The sequence below is a fragment of the Cynocephalus volans genome, chromosome 9, assembly GCF_027409185.1.
Source record: "Cynocephalus volans isolate mCynVol1 chromosome 9, mCynVol1.pri, whole genome shotgun sequence".
NCBI lineage: Eukaryota > Metazoa > Chordata > Mammalia > Dermoptera > Cynocephalidae > Cynocephalus > Cynocephalus volans.
Window position 1 is genome coordinate 136,291,122 of NC_084468.1, and position 18,360 is coordinate 136,309,481.

The 18,360-nt window shown below is 36.8% G+C and overlaps 1 protein-coding gene across 2 annotated transcripts in view; it reads right to left on the reverse strand.

Moving 5' to 3' along the window:
- Window positions 1-18,360, reverse strand: part of DCHS2 (dachsous cadherin-related 2) — a 220,318-nt gene that overhangs the window by 5,740 nt on the left and 196,218 nt on the right. For both annotated transcript variants that reach the window (XM_063107351.1, XM_063107352.1), the window contains 2 exons: window positions 8,423-8,553; window positions 6,288-6,574 (listed from right to left, as the gene is read on the reverse strand). In XM_063107351.1, coding sequence (XP_062963421.1) covers window positions 6,288-6,574; window positions 8,423-8,553 — 418 coding nt within the window. The remainder of the gene's footprint in view (window positions 1-6,287; window positions 6,575-8,422; window positions 8,554-18,360) is intronic.

Here is an 18,360-nt window from a genome sequence, read left to right on the forward strand (position 1 = left end):
AATTTTCCTTCTAAACTATTTCTAGGGCTCCCTGAACCAGCACCACACAGGTGAGCCTGCTGGTGCCAGCCAGCCACTGGAACTGCGTGGCTCCAAGTGGTTCCTCATCCCACCTCAGACTCAGGGTGGAGCACCAGCCTACAGATCTGACCCACCAAGTTTGGCCCAGCAGAACTCCATGTGCTAGGGGCTCTTTCTATGACAACAGAGTCTCGAACGGGAACCAAGTTGGTTTAACATAACCACCACCACACCTACTGTCAAGCAAAGACAGTTCATCCCCCACAGTAGCAACCAAGGCCACTCCACAGCCAACCTCAGTGTAATAGAAGAAGCAAACCTCCTACCAAATGACCAAGCATCAGCAAAAAGCACTAGAAGTACAAGCAATCAAGAAGAAATGACACCACCAAAAGGATACAGTAATGCCCAAAGTCAGACTCCATGGAACAGGGAATCCTTGAAATGTCTGAAAAAGAATTTTGAGCAATGATCTTAAGAAAACTTGAAGAAATAAAGGAAGACTCAATTAAAGAACACAATGAAACAAGAAAAAACATCTAGAATATGAAGGAGGAAATCTACAAAGAGATTAATACCATAAAAAAGAGTGTAGCAGAACTTCTAGAAATGAAAGACTCACTCAACGAAATAAAAAAAACATGACTGAGAGCTTGAGCAGCAGGGTAGAGCAAGCAGAAGAAAGAATTTCAGAGCTTGAAGATGGTCTTTTTGAAATAACTCAGGCAGACACAAAAAAAGGAAAAAAGAATTAAAAATAATGATGAAAACCTAAGAAAGATAGCAGACAATCTTAAGCACTCTAACATCCGAATTGTGGGTATTCCTGCAGGGCAGGAGAAGGGAAAAGGTATCGAAAACCTACTCAAGGAAATAGTAACAGAAAACTTCCCAGGTGTAGCATGAGATACAGACCTTCAGATCCAGGAAGCTCAAAGATCCCCAAACAGATTCAACCCCAAAAGATCCTCCCCAAGGCATATTATAGTTAAATTCACAAAGCTCAAAGACAAAGAGAGAATTCTACAAGCAGCAAGAGAAAAGTGCCAGGTCACTTATAGGGGAATTCCCATCAAACTAATAGCAGACTTCTCAACTGAAACCCTACAGGCCAGAAGAAAGTGGAGGGATATATTCAAAATACTCAAAGAAAAAATCTGCCAGTGACGAATTCTTTACCCAGCAAGGCTCTCCTTCAGAAATGAGGGAGAAATAGTGTATTTCCCAGACAAACAAAAGTTGTGGGAGCTCACCACCACATGACCAGCCCTGCAGGAAATTCTCAAGGGAGTCATTCATCTGGAATCTGAATAATGGGGACCACCATCATGAATACACAAGAAAGAGTAAAACCCACAGTTAAAACAAAAATGTCAGCAAGCAAGAGAAAGAAGCTAAATCACACTGGGAATTGAAAGAAGCTAATTCCCAACTCACACTGAAGAAGAGAAATAAAAGGGGAAAGAATGATCAAAAGACATTTAAACCACCTAAACAAGTAGCAATTAAATGCCAGGAATTAAACAACACTTCTCAATAACTACTCTGAATGTGAATGGACTAAACTACCCATTTAAAGACACAGACTAACTGACTGGATTAAAAAGACAGACCCAAGTACATGCTGTCTTCAAGAGACCCACCTCACCTGTAAAGACACTCATAGACTAAAAGTGAAGGGATGTGAAAAGATATACCATGCAAATGGAAACCAAAAATGAGCAGGAGTAGCTATTCTTATATTGGACAAAATGGACTTTAAACCAAAAAACATTAAAAAAGACAAAGAAGGCCATTATATAATGATAAAGGGAACTATCAAGCTAGAAGACATAATAATCATAAACATGTATGCACCCAATACCAGAGCACCCAGATATATCAAGCAAACACTCTTAGACCTAAAGAAGGAGATAGGATCTAATACATTAATAATGGGTGATCTGAACACCCATCTCTCAGTATGGGACAGGACTTCCAGGCAACAAGTCAACGAAGAGACACAGGATTTAATCTACACCCTAGACCAACTGGACTTGGCAGATATATATACAGAACATTTCACCCAACAGCTAAAGAATACACTTTCTTCTCATCAGCTCACAGGACATTCTCCAGGATAGACCACATATTAGATCACAAATCTAGTCTCAGCAAATTTAAAAAAATTGAAATCATTCCTACAACCTTTTCAGACCACAATGGACTAAAACTGGAGATAAACAATAAGCAAATAGCTGGAAGCTATACAAATACATGGAAACTAAATAATAGGCTCCTGAATTGACCTATGGGTCCAAGAAGAAATTAAACAGGAAATCAAAAAATTTCTAGAAACTAATGAAAATAAAGATACATCACACCAAAATTTGTGGGATACTGCAAAAGCAGTACTAAGAGGGAAATTTATTGCAATAAATGCTTATATCAAAAAATGGAAAGACTCCAAATAAACGACCTAATGCTATGACTCAAAGAACTTGAAAAACAACAATAATCCAAACCTAAAGGCAGTAGATGGAAAGAAATTATTAAGATCAGAGCAGAACTAAATGAAATAGAAACCCAAAAAACAATAGAAAAGATCAACAAAACTAAAAGTTGTTTTTTTTGAGAAGATAAATAAAATAGACCCACCATTAGCTAGATTAATAAATAAGGAGAGAGAAGACCCAAATAACAAAAATCAGAAATGAAAAGGGAGACATTACAACTGACACCACAGAAATACAAAGAATCATTAGAGACTATTATAAGCAACTATATGACTGCAAATTTGAAAATTTGAAAGATATGGATACGTTTCTAGACACATATAAATTACCAAGACTGAACCAAGAAGAGATAGAAAAACTGAACAGACCAATAACAAGCATGCAGATTGAAGTGGTAATTTGCAATCTTCCAACAAAAAAACCCTCCAGGTCTGGATGGCTTTACAGCTGAATTCTATTAAACTTTTAAAGAGGAGTTAATGCCAATTCTCATGAAACTGTTCCAAACAATTGAAACAGACTCTACTCTCCCAAACCCATTCTAAGAGGCCAGCATAACTCTGATACCAAAACCAGATAAAGACACAACAAAAAAAGAAAATTACAGGCCAATATCCTTAATGAACCTAGATGCTAAAATCCTTAACAAAATATTAGCAATTAGAATACAGCAACATATTAAAAAAAATTATACACTATGATCAAGTGGGATTCATCCCAGGGAAGCAAGGATGGTTCAGCATACGAAAGTCAATAAATGTGATACATCACATCAACAAGCTCAAGGACAAAGACCATATGATTATCTCAACAGATATTGAAAAAGCATTTGACAAAATTAAACATTCCTTCATGATGAAGACTCTCAACAAATTAGGTATAGAAGGAAAATATCTTAACATAATAAAAGCCATTTATGACAAACCCACTGCCAGTATTACTCTGAATGGGGAAAAATTGAAGGCCTTCCTCTTAAGGACAGGAACAAGACAAGGATGCCCTCTCTCACCACTTCTATTCAACATAGTACTGGAGGTACTAGCTAGAGCAATCAGGCAAGAGAAAGAAATAAAGGGAATCCAGATTGGAGAAGATGAAGTCAAACTTTCCCTATTTGCAGATGACATGATACTATATATGGAAAACCTAAAAACTCCATCAAAAAACTCCTAGAGCTGGTTAATAACTTCAGTAATGTTGTAGGATACAAAATAAATGCCCCCAAATCAGTAGCATTTATATACTCAAATAATGAATTAACAGAAAGAGAAATAAATAAAGTAAGCCCATTTACAATTGTCACCAAAAAAATATGATACCTAGGAATCAATTTAACCAAGGAGGTTAAAGACCTCTACAATGAGAATTACAAACCACTCCTGAAAGAAATTAAAGAAAGCACAAGAAGATGGAAAGATATTCCATGCTCTTGATTAGAAGAATTAACATTGTGAAAATGTCTATACTACCCAAAGAGATCTACAGATTCAATGCAATCCCCATCAAAATACCAATGACATTCTTCACAGAAATGGAAAAAACAATCTTACCTTTCATATGGAAAAACAAAAGACCCTGAATAGCCAAAGCAATCCTGAGCAAAAAAACAAAGCCAGAAGCATAATTCTGTCTGACTTCAAATTATACTAAAAAGCTGTTGTAACCAAAACAGCATGGTACTGGTATAAAAATAGACATTCAGACCAGTGGAGTAGAATAAAGAACCCAGAAATCACTCCTCAGGCTTATAGCCATCTGATATTAGACAAAGGCAACAAAAATCTACATTGGGGAAAAGATTGCCTCTTCAACAAGTGGTGCTGGGAAAACTGGATATCCATATGCAGAAGAATGAAACTAGATGCATCTCTCACCATACACTAAAATCAACTCAAAATGTATGAAAGTCCTAGGTATAAGACCCGAAACTGTAAAATTACTAAGGGAACATATAGGTGAAACACTTCAGCAGTTAGGTCAGGGCACAGGCTTTATGAACATGAGCCCAAAAGCACAAGAAAAAATAAACAAATGGGACTACATCAAACTAAAAAGTTTCTGCACAGCAAAAGAAACAATCAACAGAGTGAAAAGACAACCTACAGAATGGGAGAAAATTTTTGCCAACTATGCATCCAACAAGGGACTAATATCCAGAATATACATAGAACTCAAGCAATTATACAGTAAAAAAAAAAATGGCCCAATTAAAAAATGGGCAAAGGAGCTGAATATACATTTGTCAATGGAAGACATACGAATGGCCAACTGATACATGAAAAAATGCTCACCATCACTAGTCATCAGGGAAATGCAAATTAAAACCACATTGAGATACCACCTCACTCCAGTTAGACTGGCTATGATCAAAATGATTGTGAATAACAAATGCTGGCGAGGGTGTGGAGAGAAGGGAACACTACTGCACTGTTGGTAGGACTGTAAATTAGTACAACCACTTTGGAAGACAATTTGGAGGTTTCTCAAACAACTACAGATAGATCTTCCCTATGATCCAGCAATCCCTCTTCTGGGTATATATCCAGAGGAATGGAAATCATCATGTCGAAGAGATACCTGCACTCCCATGTTTATTGCAGCTCTGTTTACAATAGCCAAGATATGGAACCAACCTAAATGTCCACCAATAGATGACTGGATAAGGAAACTGTGGTATATATACATTATGGAATACTACTCTGCCATAAAAAAGAAGGAAATACTCCCACTTGCAACAACATAGATGAACCCGGATAAACTTATGTTGAGTGAAACAAGCAAAGCACAGAGTGATAAATACTGCATGTGCTCACTCATATGTGGGAGCTAAGAGAGAAAGGAAGGCAGGAAAGAAAGACCACAATAGTGCCGTGATCCAACAGAAGGAGGGAACATTCCTAGGGCTACAAATTGGAGTTGAGGGGAGAGGGGGTAGGGGAGTGAGGTTGAAGGATAATTGGAAGGGACAAAGGGTACAAAAGTAGTTTCTGGTAATGGATATGCCCCCAGTATGAATCTGGTCCCCACATCATGGACAGGAGGGGGGACAATCAGCTTTGTATTAGTAATAAATAAATAAATAGATAGATAAATAAATAAATAAATAAACTATTTCTATATTGGAGAGGACAGTTACTACATCCATGAATGTGTTATTACATTTGTGTACATTGCATAATTCAACTAAGCCTTCCCAGAAGGTCATTATTTAGGTTAGTTTCACCTGTGTTTACACTTAAATCTTGCATTTGCTACATTCAACAGCCCTGGAGTCCATTACCACGTACTTAGATGCTATCTTTGCTCTTACTTCTATAAACATATACTATGCTCCAAAAACTAAAATTCCCACCTTACAGTTTTGTTCATAATTTGTTTCTGTAAAATGTTAATCAATACATTCCAAAAATAGGCATAGGAAATAAAATATTTTCCCAAATTAACTGCAGATAATCCAAACTACATTATTACCTCATCTGTGGCTTTGCCAATTTTAGTCAAGTTCCAATTATTATCAACAACTGGACTCCAAATCCTAAAAACTAAAAATGTAATGACAAACATACATAATAAAGAGTTGAATGAGACATTCAATTCCACAGATATTCATAGCTTCCACAGTATTAAATATAAAACTCACAGCATTAACTTAGGCACTAAAAACATTGAATACTGTCTGCCTAAATTAGTCTGTCAGCCATGGAAGGCTTACATTATTCCTTATTATGTCTAGCTTGGGCTGTGGTTTCAGCATCTCTTTAAGCAATTTACCTGATAGAAATCTTGAGAAAACAGTGGTGGGTTATCATTGATGTCCAGCACACGGACTCTGAGTGCTCCCTCTGCGTGGTGCACTGAATCAGAAATTTGGATGAGTAGCTCATATTCAGTAGTTTCTTCAAAATCCAGTGTTTTCACCAACACTATTACTCCAGTGTTCTGATCAATAGCAAACTTGGTTCCAGAGTTACTCTCTTTGGTGAAACTGAAGATGAAAGCTGAATTCAAATCCACATCATGAACTGACACCCGAGTCACAATTACACCAGGCAAAGAATCTGAAATAGTCATGACCAATGTCAGCTTCCATTAAAATTCATCCTTTGAAATACATTTCTTTAATATTTCAATCCAAGTATTTTTAAGTCCAACATGATTTGCTCTTTTTTGGCATGATTTCTTATGCAAAGCCTGTTATGAACTGAACAAACACTGAAGAATTTATAAGCCCAATAAAAGTGAAAATTTACCTCTGCCTGGGGAATTGAGGAGGTAGAGTATATTCAATTTTTATATTACATTTTTTCATCATATGCTTATAACACAATTTCAGGACCAAGAAACATTCTAAGCCACTTATTTGTACTATACAGTTTCTGTATCAAAGTTATATATTCATGGAGGATGTGGGTGGAAAGAAGGGTATTACTCAAAACATTAATACGAAACATAAAATTTTGAAAAGTAGGCCAGATTTGAAAATATTTGGATACTGATGTTAGAATTACACACTTATTTCTTTGTATTTATTTTCATGAAATTGTTTATTTTGAAGTGGCACATACACTGCTTCCTTTTCTTTGATCTGACTCTCAAAATTATCAAGACTGTAGAGAGACAAAGTACACTTAGTACTAGTGATGAAAACAAACCTCTGGTACAATTTATTCACCAGAAAAGCAGAAAATAGGTGATTATGATCAATGCCTCATGTACCACGTGTTCTCCAGTCTAAACTCCCCATGAAGGGGGCTTTGTTTTTAAGCTCATAGGTATGGTACAGGTGGAAAGACTAAGCCAAGATACTCAAAATAGTTCCACTGTATGAGTACATGTGACTCATAATTTCCAGTTGTCAGGCTTGAACATTTTTGATGTGCACCAGCCACACCTTACCCTATTCAGTATGTTTTGATTTAGGCAGTTTGTTCTTGTGATATATTTATACCAGGCACATTGCCCTATTTTCACACCAATGCATGTGCTTAAGAACAGTACTTTCAATAAAATAAAATGAAAGTATATCAAGCAGGTGAGAGGCAAAACTGAAGATTTTTTTTTTAATTTGTAGAATATAATATTTGTAGATATTCCTATGTGTCAAGATTTCTGGAATATATCCTTCTGTGAGAGGGGGTGGGTATAATTTGCTTGGAAAGTGAACATGATAAAATGTTAGGAACATTAGGAATGAGTTTGGTATTAAAAGTGAGAGAAGATAGGCAAGTGAGGGGCCACCACTATTTTCAACTTCAACTGTGAAGAGTTGGGTTGGCTTTTACCAGTGCAGCCATGGACCATGGACAACTTTGGGTTCACAGACTATGGAGTCATTGTATAAGCCCCAAACCCAAAAATGAAAATTAATCATATTTTATATGATATTTTCAATCTTTACCATTATGTGGTACAAATGTTAAAGTTTAGGTTACTCTAGGGGAAAATGATGATTTTGTGCAACCGGTATCCATTTCATTTCACTTATTATATGTCATTAGTATACCACAAAGACCGACAAGGTTATAAATCTAAGAGCATTGCTTCTTCTCAGAAGAGGTTCACGATTATCAAAGTCAACACAATATGCTTCCTCATGGAATAGTTTTAGTTTTTAAGAAATGTCAGTACATAAAAAGATGCTGTGAGGAATGGCACTTGGAGTGTGGGAACTTGGCCTCCCACCGATCTGAATGCAAATCTCAGCTTTAACATTGAACTCCTTTGACCTTTGATATTTCACTTACGACCATTCATTTTTTTAATCTGTAAAATGAAAACGGAAATTATCTTGCTTGCACAGGTATTGAGGATTTGTATCTTACTTAATATAGTGTCTGGCTGAAAGAAAATGATAAATGATATTATACATGTTAATCAAAACCACCATTCCAAATTGCCACACTTACTTTCTGCAATTTCCACTGCTTCAGAGGGGAGAAAAGCCGGAGCATTGTCATTTATATCAATGACCTGTATTTCGATCATAGTCGTGTCAGAAAGCCTGGGCGTTCCTTTGTCTGTGGCTTGCACAATCAAGCTGGTTTGGGAAAGAATCAAGGAATGTTATCCACCATCCAGGAGATAGAAAAACAACATAAATATCAAGTATCTAGTTGAAAATTTAAAAATGAGCAGACTGGCTACTTTAATTTCTCTCTGGCTTTTTCTAAATGGCATCATTTAAAATTTATTTCATAAGAATGGTAGCCTGAAGTCTATTTATTTCTGATGTGTTTAGAGAACCAAGTCCGGCAAACTGACAGGGGTCATGAGGCTTTAATGTAAAAACAAACAGACTACTCTGGGAGACAGACTGTAAAATTCAATCCTCTCCTACTAAGAGCAACCTAAAAAATACCAGCACCAATACCTGTACTTTGGATAAGTAGATTGCTTCCACCTTGCCACACCATGCCTGAATATTGCTACATACTTCCACCTTACTGTACCTACAAAAGGTAGAGCCACTAAAATTTTCTTTGTACTGGTATTTTTCATATTCAGATTGCAAATCAATCAAAACCACAGAATTTAGAGAGGACTCTGCAATGATGAAGACAGACAAAAGGTGTATGATTGGCTAGGAAGATAAAGTACAGGTAATAGTCCATGATCTGGAAGAATTTACACAGTGATTCAATTTCTCTTGAATGATGTTACAGCCAGCTTCTCCATCAACCAAGCTACAAATCGTATTACAGTCTTCAACTTTTCCCTTTCTCTCACTAACCTTCCAACATCCAACTGATTATAATCTTATCAATTTTACCTCTTGAATGTCACTTGGATTAGTGTTCCTATACATTTTACCCCTACCTTCAGAAATGCAGGTCGGGTGACCAACCACCTTGCTTTTCCTGGGACTGAAAAGTTTCCTGGGACATGGGACTTTCAATGCTAAATCCAAGCAAGCCCTGAGCAAGTCAGTCCCTATAGCCTCAGTCCCTCACTGTTTTTACCTGGAATGCTGTATATGTATTGTATCCTTTCTCACCTGGAATATTGATAACTTACCAACCATCCTACTGCAAGACTCATCTGCTCCTATCCACCCCCCACATGACAGCTCAATTGTCTATCTAAAAATCCTAATTTGCAAATCTGACCCTTTCCCCCCCATTTAAAACCATTTCTTGGCTCTCCATGTCTACAAGAGGTTGTCCAAGACCTGAGCATCTACATATGACCTTCTATATTCTAGTTTCTGCCCAGAACCCCTGTCCCTACACCCTCTTGGTGTTTCAAAGCTCACATCTCTATCAAGTTTTCACTGACCTCTCATTTGATTTAGATGCCCCTTTGCCTATGCCCGTAGCACACTGTACATTCTTCTGCCACAGCAGTCATCACTCTTTGTTCTCAATGATTTATTTGTCTGCTTCTCCTGTAAGTTCCTTGAGGGCAGGCAGCTGCCTTATTTTATTTTCTTTAATAAGTGTTGAGTGATAGTTCCTCAAGATTTGCCCAAGGTTATACATGTATTACCTGGCAGAGGCAGGATTCAAGCCCAGGTCCTGGTCGATTGGAAAGCTGTTCTGCACTATATGACAGTCCTTCAACGTTCCTCTCTAACTGTGTATACATCACACCCCAGGCTATAATCATTGGCTTGTCACTGCCCTCTACACACTAGGAAGTCCAGGAGGGCAGCTGAGTAATAAAATGAGTTGTCAGTCAGAAGACATTGTTTATTTCAGAAGTGGCATTAGCCTTAGCCAGCTGTGGAGACTATCTTTTAAGAAACCGAGTCTTAGAAACTGATACACTTCTACTTTCTTTTCCATCATTTGCTCAGCTGATAAATGTTCTTTATTTTTCCAGCCCTACATTTAAAAGTGATCTAAAATAAGCATTAACTCTTTCTTGGTTTGAATTCCACTTCATAGCAAATGATCACTGTTTATCGACTATTCATGAAGCACACGGCTGTGCCTTCTACACTATTAGAACCGGGACACCAGTAGAACAACCACGTGAATTTCACACTTCTGGAGCCTAGGAATAATTCCACGTGGAAAGTTAATTTTGTTAGTATGAACATGGAAATAGTTTACTAAAAATAATCAACTCGGACTGTCTTCTCCCCCTGCTGCCTGCCTCTTCCCAAATTCATTGAAAGTCTCATCCAGTATTATCAAAAAGATAGAGTATAACAGATGTTGGTGAGGATGAGGAAAAAGGGGAACCCTCCTACACTGTTGGTGGGACAGTAATAATGTGAAGCCATTGTGGAAAACAGTATGGAGGTTTGTCAAACAATTACATATGGAACTGCCATATGATCCAGCAATCCCACTGCTGGGTATATACTCAAAGGAAAGGAAATCATCATGTTGAAGGGAAACCTGCATTCCTATGTTTATTGTAGCTTTATTTGCAAAAACCAAGAGTTGGAACCAATCTGAATGTCCATTGTCGGATGACTGGATAAGGAATGTGTGATGAATTTACACAATGGAATACTACTCTGCCATAAAAAAGAATGAAATATTGCTATTCACAGAGACATGGATGAACTTAGAAAAAATTATGTTAAGTGAAATAAGCCAGGCACAGAAAGAGAAATACTGCATGTCCTCAGTTATAAGTGGGAGCTAAAAAAAAGTAAAATAAAAAATAAATACGTAGATAAAGAAAGAAAGAAACAAACAAACAACAATCACAATGATACCTTGAACTTTCAAAAGAAGAGAACAGAACTGAGATTATTAGAGGTGGGGGAGGGGGGTAAGGGAGGAATTGGTCAAGGGCCATGAAAATCTATTACATTGTATAATGTTGAATATACTAATTATCCTGATGTGAACATCACATATTGCTCACAGCTATTGATATTCAATGCTGTATTCCACAGATAAATACAATCAACTATGTTCCAATTTTAAAAAAAAAGCAAAAAATACCCCACAGATATGTACAACAACAATAAAAAAGTCTCAGCCAAGACACGACAGTTAAGGTTCTAGCAACTCTTCTATTAATAGCCATAACCTCTCATATGTTACAACTTCAGAGGTTCTGTGTGATGCCTCTATGTCAGGTTAAAAAAAAGTGAGATTCTTTGGCATACAGGGAAATATATTATTCAGTTTCAAAATAAATGGACAAGAAAAAGTTTCCTCAATGGCTTGAAGAACAAATGAGAAATTACGAAGGTAGATCCGCAGAGATTCTACACACTTCTTTGAGACCTCAAACTGTAATTGATGGCTCTTTGGCCGTTGTTGTGAAACTATTGGTTGTAGCTAGTCCAACTGGCTCCGTGTTCCAGGACTGTTGCCCTGATCAGTATTATCAGCAGAGACTATAAATGAAACTGAGCCAATGCAGAACAGTTCCATTCTAAGCATTCCAAGTTCAGAGTGTATTTTTCCTACTCTATCAACCATGGGAAGCTTCTTTTACCATGTTAGCCATTAAATGAGGCTTTGATCAGGCAGGATCTTTTCTGATGGCCTTAACAAATACCGAAGTTATTGGTACAGAATTTTTCCTAACTCTCTGATAACTATATCTCAAATGTCTACCAAAATTTTCTATTCCTTCTGAAATTCTAAGAAAAATAAAAATATCGGCCAACGTCAGGATCACCTGTAAAAAAGAACAATGTGTTCTTATTAAAGACAGCAGGCTGACTACACAGAATTTATCTCCTAAGATAAATTCTGAGATCTCACTAAGATGACAGCAAAAAGTTTTGAAATAAGGCATGAGTTCATAAGACGAAAAAAAAAAATGGGAGAAAATATTAGTGGTGGAATGGGTGAGAAGCATCAGTAAATTCTGGAAGATACAAACAGATTGTGGAGTGGTTACAGATGAGCAGGCCAGAGGAAATCAGAGGCTAAAATGCATTCAGAATGTTCAACCCCAAGAGTAACCCCTATGTAAACTATAGATTTGAGCAATGATGATGTGTAGCTTCACTGATTATAACAAATGTACCATTCTGATGGGGGATGTTGGAAATGAGGGAGGTTGTGCACGTGTTGGGGGAGGGAGTATATGGGAAATCTCTGTGCCTTTCTCTCAATTTTGCTGTAAACTTGAAACTGCTCTACAAAATAGTCTTTAAAAAATGCATTCAGAGGAAGATAAGGATAAGTGAGGAGCAGAGTTGCCCCAGGTGACCAAGGAGAAGCTCAAGACATGGCGAAGGGTGAGGTGAGGTATTGAGCTAAAAATAAGATTATTTTAAACTCAAAATACAGAACAATCATGCCCCCCTTGCCCACTGCTCTTCACTCCCAGGCAAAAGAATGCCCGTTGTTCATACTCAGGGTAAGTAATACTGAAGGACCTTCCCTGGGGAAGTGAAAGCCCCCTTCCAAAGAAAAGTGAACTCTGTGTACTGCCATTTATGTGTCATCCTGCAAAGCTGTCAATGTCTCCCCAGTTCACCTGAGAGTCAAGCATGCTAGTTAAGCTCTTTTAGCCCACACAGAGATTCTAATGACTTTACTACTGGCTCCTTCATAATCAAGGATCATCAATTATTTACAGAAAACCTCCAGCATGCAAAAGAGAGCTCAAAATAGACAAAGAGAAAAAAGGAACCAAGTGGAAACAGATACTGAAAGGAACCAAAGAAAATGGAAAAACAATTCTAATTCATGCCCTTGGACTGATATCAGAAGAACAAGATACTATGAAAAAGATCAGAGATCAAGGAAGAGTTTTTGGAAGTAAAACAAAACAAAAACCCAGATTTTTAACTGGAAAACAAAAAAAGTTTAGAAGATTAAAATTAAGGAAATATCCCAGAGAAATAGAACAACAAAAATAAAGCAACACACAAAATAAGAAATGGAAAGTAGGAAATAAAATATAACTAACAAAGGATCAATCCAGACCCTACCTGATTGAACAGAATCCAGGAAAAAGAAACAGCACAAAACAAACAAAACAAAACAAAACAAAACAAAAAAACAGAGGAGAGGAAATTATCAATAAAATATAAAGAAATATGTCCTCTTATTAAAAGAGAACACTGATACTCAGTGTAAAGATAGACCTACATCAAGTTATATAATCACAACATTTCGATAAAAAGAATAACCTAAAAACTTCCACAGAGAAGGGGGGAAAAATCATAACATAAGAAAAGAATAGAATGGTATCAGACTTCTCAATAGCAATGCTGAGTTTTAGAGGATAACTCAGCGATGCCTTTAAAATTCTGAAAGTTTCTATACTACTCACTCTATGAGGGTACTTCAAAAAGTTTGTGGAAATATAGAATTAAACTTTAACTTTTTGAAGACACATTGTATAATCACATGTGAGTGTAGAATAAAGAAATTTTCATATATGCAAAGACTCAGAGAATTTGCTTGCCTGGAAAATTTTCCTACAAAGCTACTGGAAGAGAAAATTGAAAAAGAGAAAACATGGGACATGGGATCTGGAAACCATGGGCCCTTCCTAGCGCAGCAATAAACCAAAGTCATGGGACATTAGGTTGGTAGTAGGCTTAGTGAACCAAACCATTCAGGTTAGATCACGAGGGCTGAAAGCAGCAGGAACCAGGTGTCCAAGAAAAAAAGAGGACTTGATAGCATATTTGATATGAGAGGCTTTGGGGGGAAAAAGATGGGTGGGATGACAGAGCAGACAGAACACTTACAAGGAATTCAGTAAGTGGATATAGAGAATTGGGTAAGCAACGAGGAAAGCTAATCATTAATTCTGAGGGGCTGGGTGGGGGAGTGAATGAAAAGAAATAGAATCTTCTAGAATGATTTGGCTATAAATAAATATATAGTCATATAATGTAAAAATGATTATTGTTTAAATGGAAAGTAGGGAGATGAATATAAAGAGAAAATTGGAATGTGAGAAGGTAGGGATGTTAAATCCACATCTACTACAATAGGAATTTGAGAGATAATGTTTGAAACTATAAATTAAGACATAATGGTATTCACAATAGAGAAAATCAATTAAAGGTGCCTGCTTCTGGAAGGCTTTAGTGTTAAGTCAATGGTTGCTGACTTTCATCAAAGCCTATTGATAGTCTACTATACTATTTCATTTTTTAAAAATGTATATGTTACTTTGATAACAATAAAAAATTAATTTAAGAAAATGTACATAGATTAAAATCTTTAATCTTTGTTTTTCAATGGGTTATTTCCTTTCTGCCTAGACATGCTCAAGTCGAGATAATCCCTACTCTCAAGCCTGAATTCTACTAGGTAACCACCATATGGCATTCCTTCCCTTTAACATGGCATAGCCCCAAAAGAAAAGTAGTCCATCAAAATTGTCTCTGCTGCTTATTTTAGTCACTCCTCAACTCACTGTAATCTGCTTTCTGATCATCACTTTAGTGGATCTCCTTTGGGAAATTTATCAAGAGCTTCCTTATCACCAGACAAAGGTCTCCTTCCAGTCATGGACATAAACATGACAAATGTTCAAATGCTTACTCAGTCTCCTTTGAAATGAAAAGAAATTCCAGGTCACAATGATATTCACTGAGAAGGCTTCATAGGAAATGATCCTGCCATGTCTTTGAAAACTACAAGTATCATGCTAGTACTTTGGCCCTTGTTCATGAACAGAAGGATACAAGGTTATAGAATATTTTCATTCTGGTGACCACAGCAGGAAAATGAACAAAAAGAACCATTGGGACACTAACCAAATGAGGCAAAAGTTTCATTTAAGTTTAATTACAATTCCTTTCTTTGAAGTTTACACAAACTCCCTAGGATAATAACTAGTAGCAATGAAGTATTTGTTATTTGCTCTCCCCAAACTTGTGGTGTTTGTAATCCATATTTGTTATAGAAAACTGTATATAGAAAATTTGCTCACTTAATCAGTAGAGTGTTTTTGTTACTGAAAATCAATCTGTTGACTTAAGTTTTAAATTAACAGGTTTGTAGTAATTAACCTACAACTATAATACTGGGTAAGTTATCTTGTTAGAAAACAATTTGAGACAAGCTTATTCATTGCAAACTCCTTACAGTAAGGAATACTTTTGGAGATTCTAATCCAAACACATTTCAAAGCCTTGTTCTTTTATGCAGTCCAACTTCTTCCCTTGTTCTCCATGACACCATCTTTTCCTGGATCTTTCTATTCCTTGAATCTAGTTTGCAGTTCTTATTTCTCTGCCTGGCTCTTGGATGGTGATAATTCATCACCCCTCACTCCCATTTTCATTGTACATATTCTCTTTAGGTAATTCCATTTTACACCTCTTCCCTGGATAACTCCTGAGTTTAAATCTTGAGTGGAGATCCCCTTCTTAAGCTTCAGATCATTATTTTCAATTGCCTAAGGGATATCTTCACTTTTGCTCCTGTTCTGTCCCTTCAAACTCAAAATGCATGGAATAAAAATTATAATTCCCATTTATTTCTCTTCCTGCCTTTCCTATGTAGTAATTGCAGAACTATTTTCTATCTCTTTCCTCATTCAATAAGTTGAAATGATCTCCAAGTTCCTATAATCCCATATCTGAATCAACTTTTAAGTATGTCCCCTCCTTCTGTCCCTGCTGTATCATTCATGTAACACAATTTTCATAGCTGTTATCTCGGTTCACTGCTCTGCCTGATGCTGGTTCTCTGTCTTGCAATACATCCGAACCAGATGTCTTTAAAAATTAATGATGGGAATTTTCATCCAACTGCTTGTGGAATATACTATAAAGCATATGTACTTCACAGGGCCTGGTTATCCAAAGCCTTGCAGTTTCAAATATTGACCTTGTGGAGGACAGGAAATTTTCCTCAGGCTATAAAGTCTCTAGTATAAGATAAAGATTTGTGGCACAGCAAGGTTGCTGGCTCAAGGACAGACTAGTTACTGATTGTTATATAAGATACTGGGAAATTGCTGTAAGAAGGAATGTTTGCTAAGATCAAGCTTTTGTTGGTGGACCACTTAATTGTCTAATGGAATGTCATCTGACTTGTTTCACTGAAAGTTACCAGCCTATATTATTAAACTACAACCCCACCTATGTCTCTTGCTGTAACTTCCTGGGCTGAAGAATAAATGCAGGAAGAAAACCCCAGTTCGGGGTTAATTTCCCAAGGAAGGGTTGCCTCTTGCTGGAGGGTTCTGGGGAAGTTAACCACTTTGGGGCTTCTCACTGCTCAGAAGAGATGGCTTTTGAGTAATCCTTTGCGGCTCCATCACCCAGGGGAAGTGGGGTGACAAATCCGTGGGTGGCAAAGCAACAACTGCTTGTACTTTTATGTACTCCACAAAATAAAGTACAGTTTCTACTACATGGCATATGAAGTCCTTCAAAACTTGCCTGTCAGCATCTTCTATTACCCTACACTTGGCTGCTTTTCAGGTGTACTGGACTACTTGTTACTTCCAATCAGACCAAACACTTTCACATATCCATGTCTTTTCTCATGCCTGTTGCCTGGAATGCTTTTTACTTTTCCTTGGACAGTGAACAGACTATAGTTAGAATCCTAGCTCTGCTTGACACTTCTAAGTTGTGTATTTTGGAAAAGATAATTAACATCCCAGCCTGTTTCTCACCTTGTGTATATAGTTGCTTTTAAAATTTCTCTCACAGTCATAATAGAGAGTACATTGTGAGTTTAGCATTTCTCCTGGCAATAACTGCTCTTTCACCTTTAATATTTATTCTACAGAAATTGAATTTTTTCACACATATGAAATCTTAGTTGCTTGGATATTTTGCTCATTTTTATTTAAACTCCCTCAAAAGATTGAACATCTTGGCCCTAGAGTGTTACAAGGCCTATGTGGTTACCAATTACCAATTTTTACAACGATAAGTAGCTTCACATCAGTTATAAGTCAAGAAACAGAAAGCAGTGGTTCAAATTCCATTTTTACATGCTAACATTTAAACATGCATTATTTCACAATTATAAGCTGGGGCTTGCTTGTTAACATTATGTTAATTTTGTAGTTTTTTTTCTGTTTTGTCTTTGTAAACCTACATGTCTGTACTCTTAAGATTCATTCACATGATGCAACAGGAAGCGCTACTGCGACCACTCAATGGGCTAGAACCACGTTCTACCATTTACTATCTTCGCATTCTTGGCCAAACAACTTTACCCCTTTGAGTTTCAATGTCTTCATTCTGTAAATCATGTCAATTACAGGAATTCAATTAGATAATAAATTCCATATTCCATAAATGGAATTCCATAAATGGCAACTATTGTGATTATTAATATGCTGCCTGCCATGGGTTTTACTGGGACTTGATTCTCAAGCTCCCCGAGAACAAAGACTATTTCATTTGTCTTTGTATCCCCAGCATGGTGCTTGGTAAATAATTTTTATAAATTCAGAAATATCAGTCAAACAGAATTTAATGCCTATTTTACAATTTATCATTATCTTTCCCCTGAATTTTTTTATATGAGGCTTAATATGAAAACTAAAAATCATTTCATACATTTATATTTAGAAGAATTGTAACTGACACTTTCCCCTACTCTCCCTCATTTTATATTTTAAAACAAAGGGCTAGAATTGAGAATATTTTCCTCAATCAGTCAAAATAGCAATACTTTAAAAGTAAAGAAAAGTTGAAAGCTAGATGACACCATTTCCAAAGCATTCACTGGAGGTGTAGCAGACTAGGGAAAAAAATCACCCTTATATTTCTCACTACTTTAAATATCAAGGGAAGTACTAAAGAGGATTAGAAGCCATACCACAGGCAGGGGTTGTGAGTGAGTGTGGGGAGAGCCCAGGGACGCAGGAGGTTTAAAATGTTTCCTTGCCTTGGTGATGCTGGAGACAGTGTGTGTATGTGTGTTTGAGTGTGGTTGTCAGTGTGTGTCTTTGTCTCAGTTCCTGCTTCTCCCAGCCTTGAGTT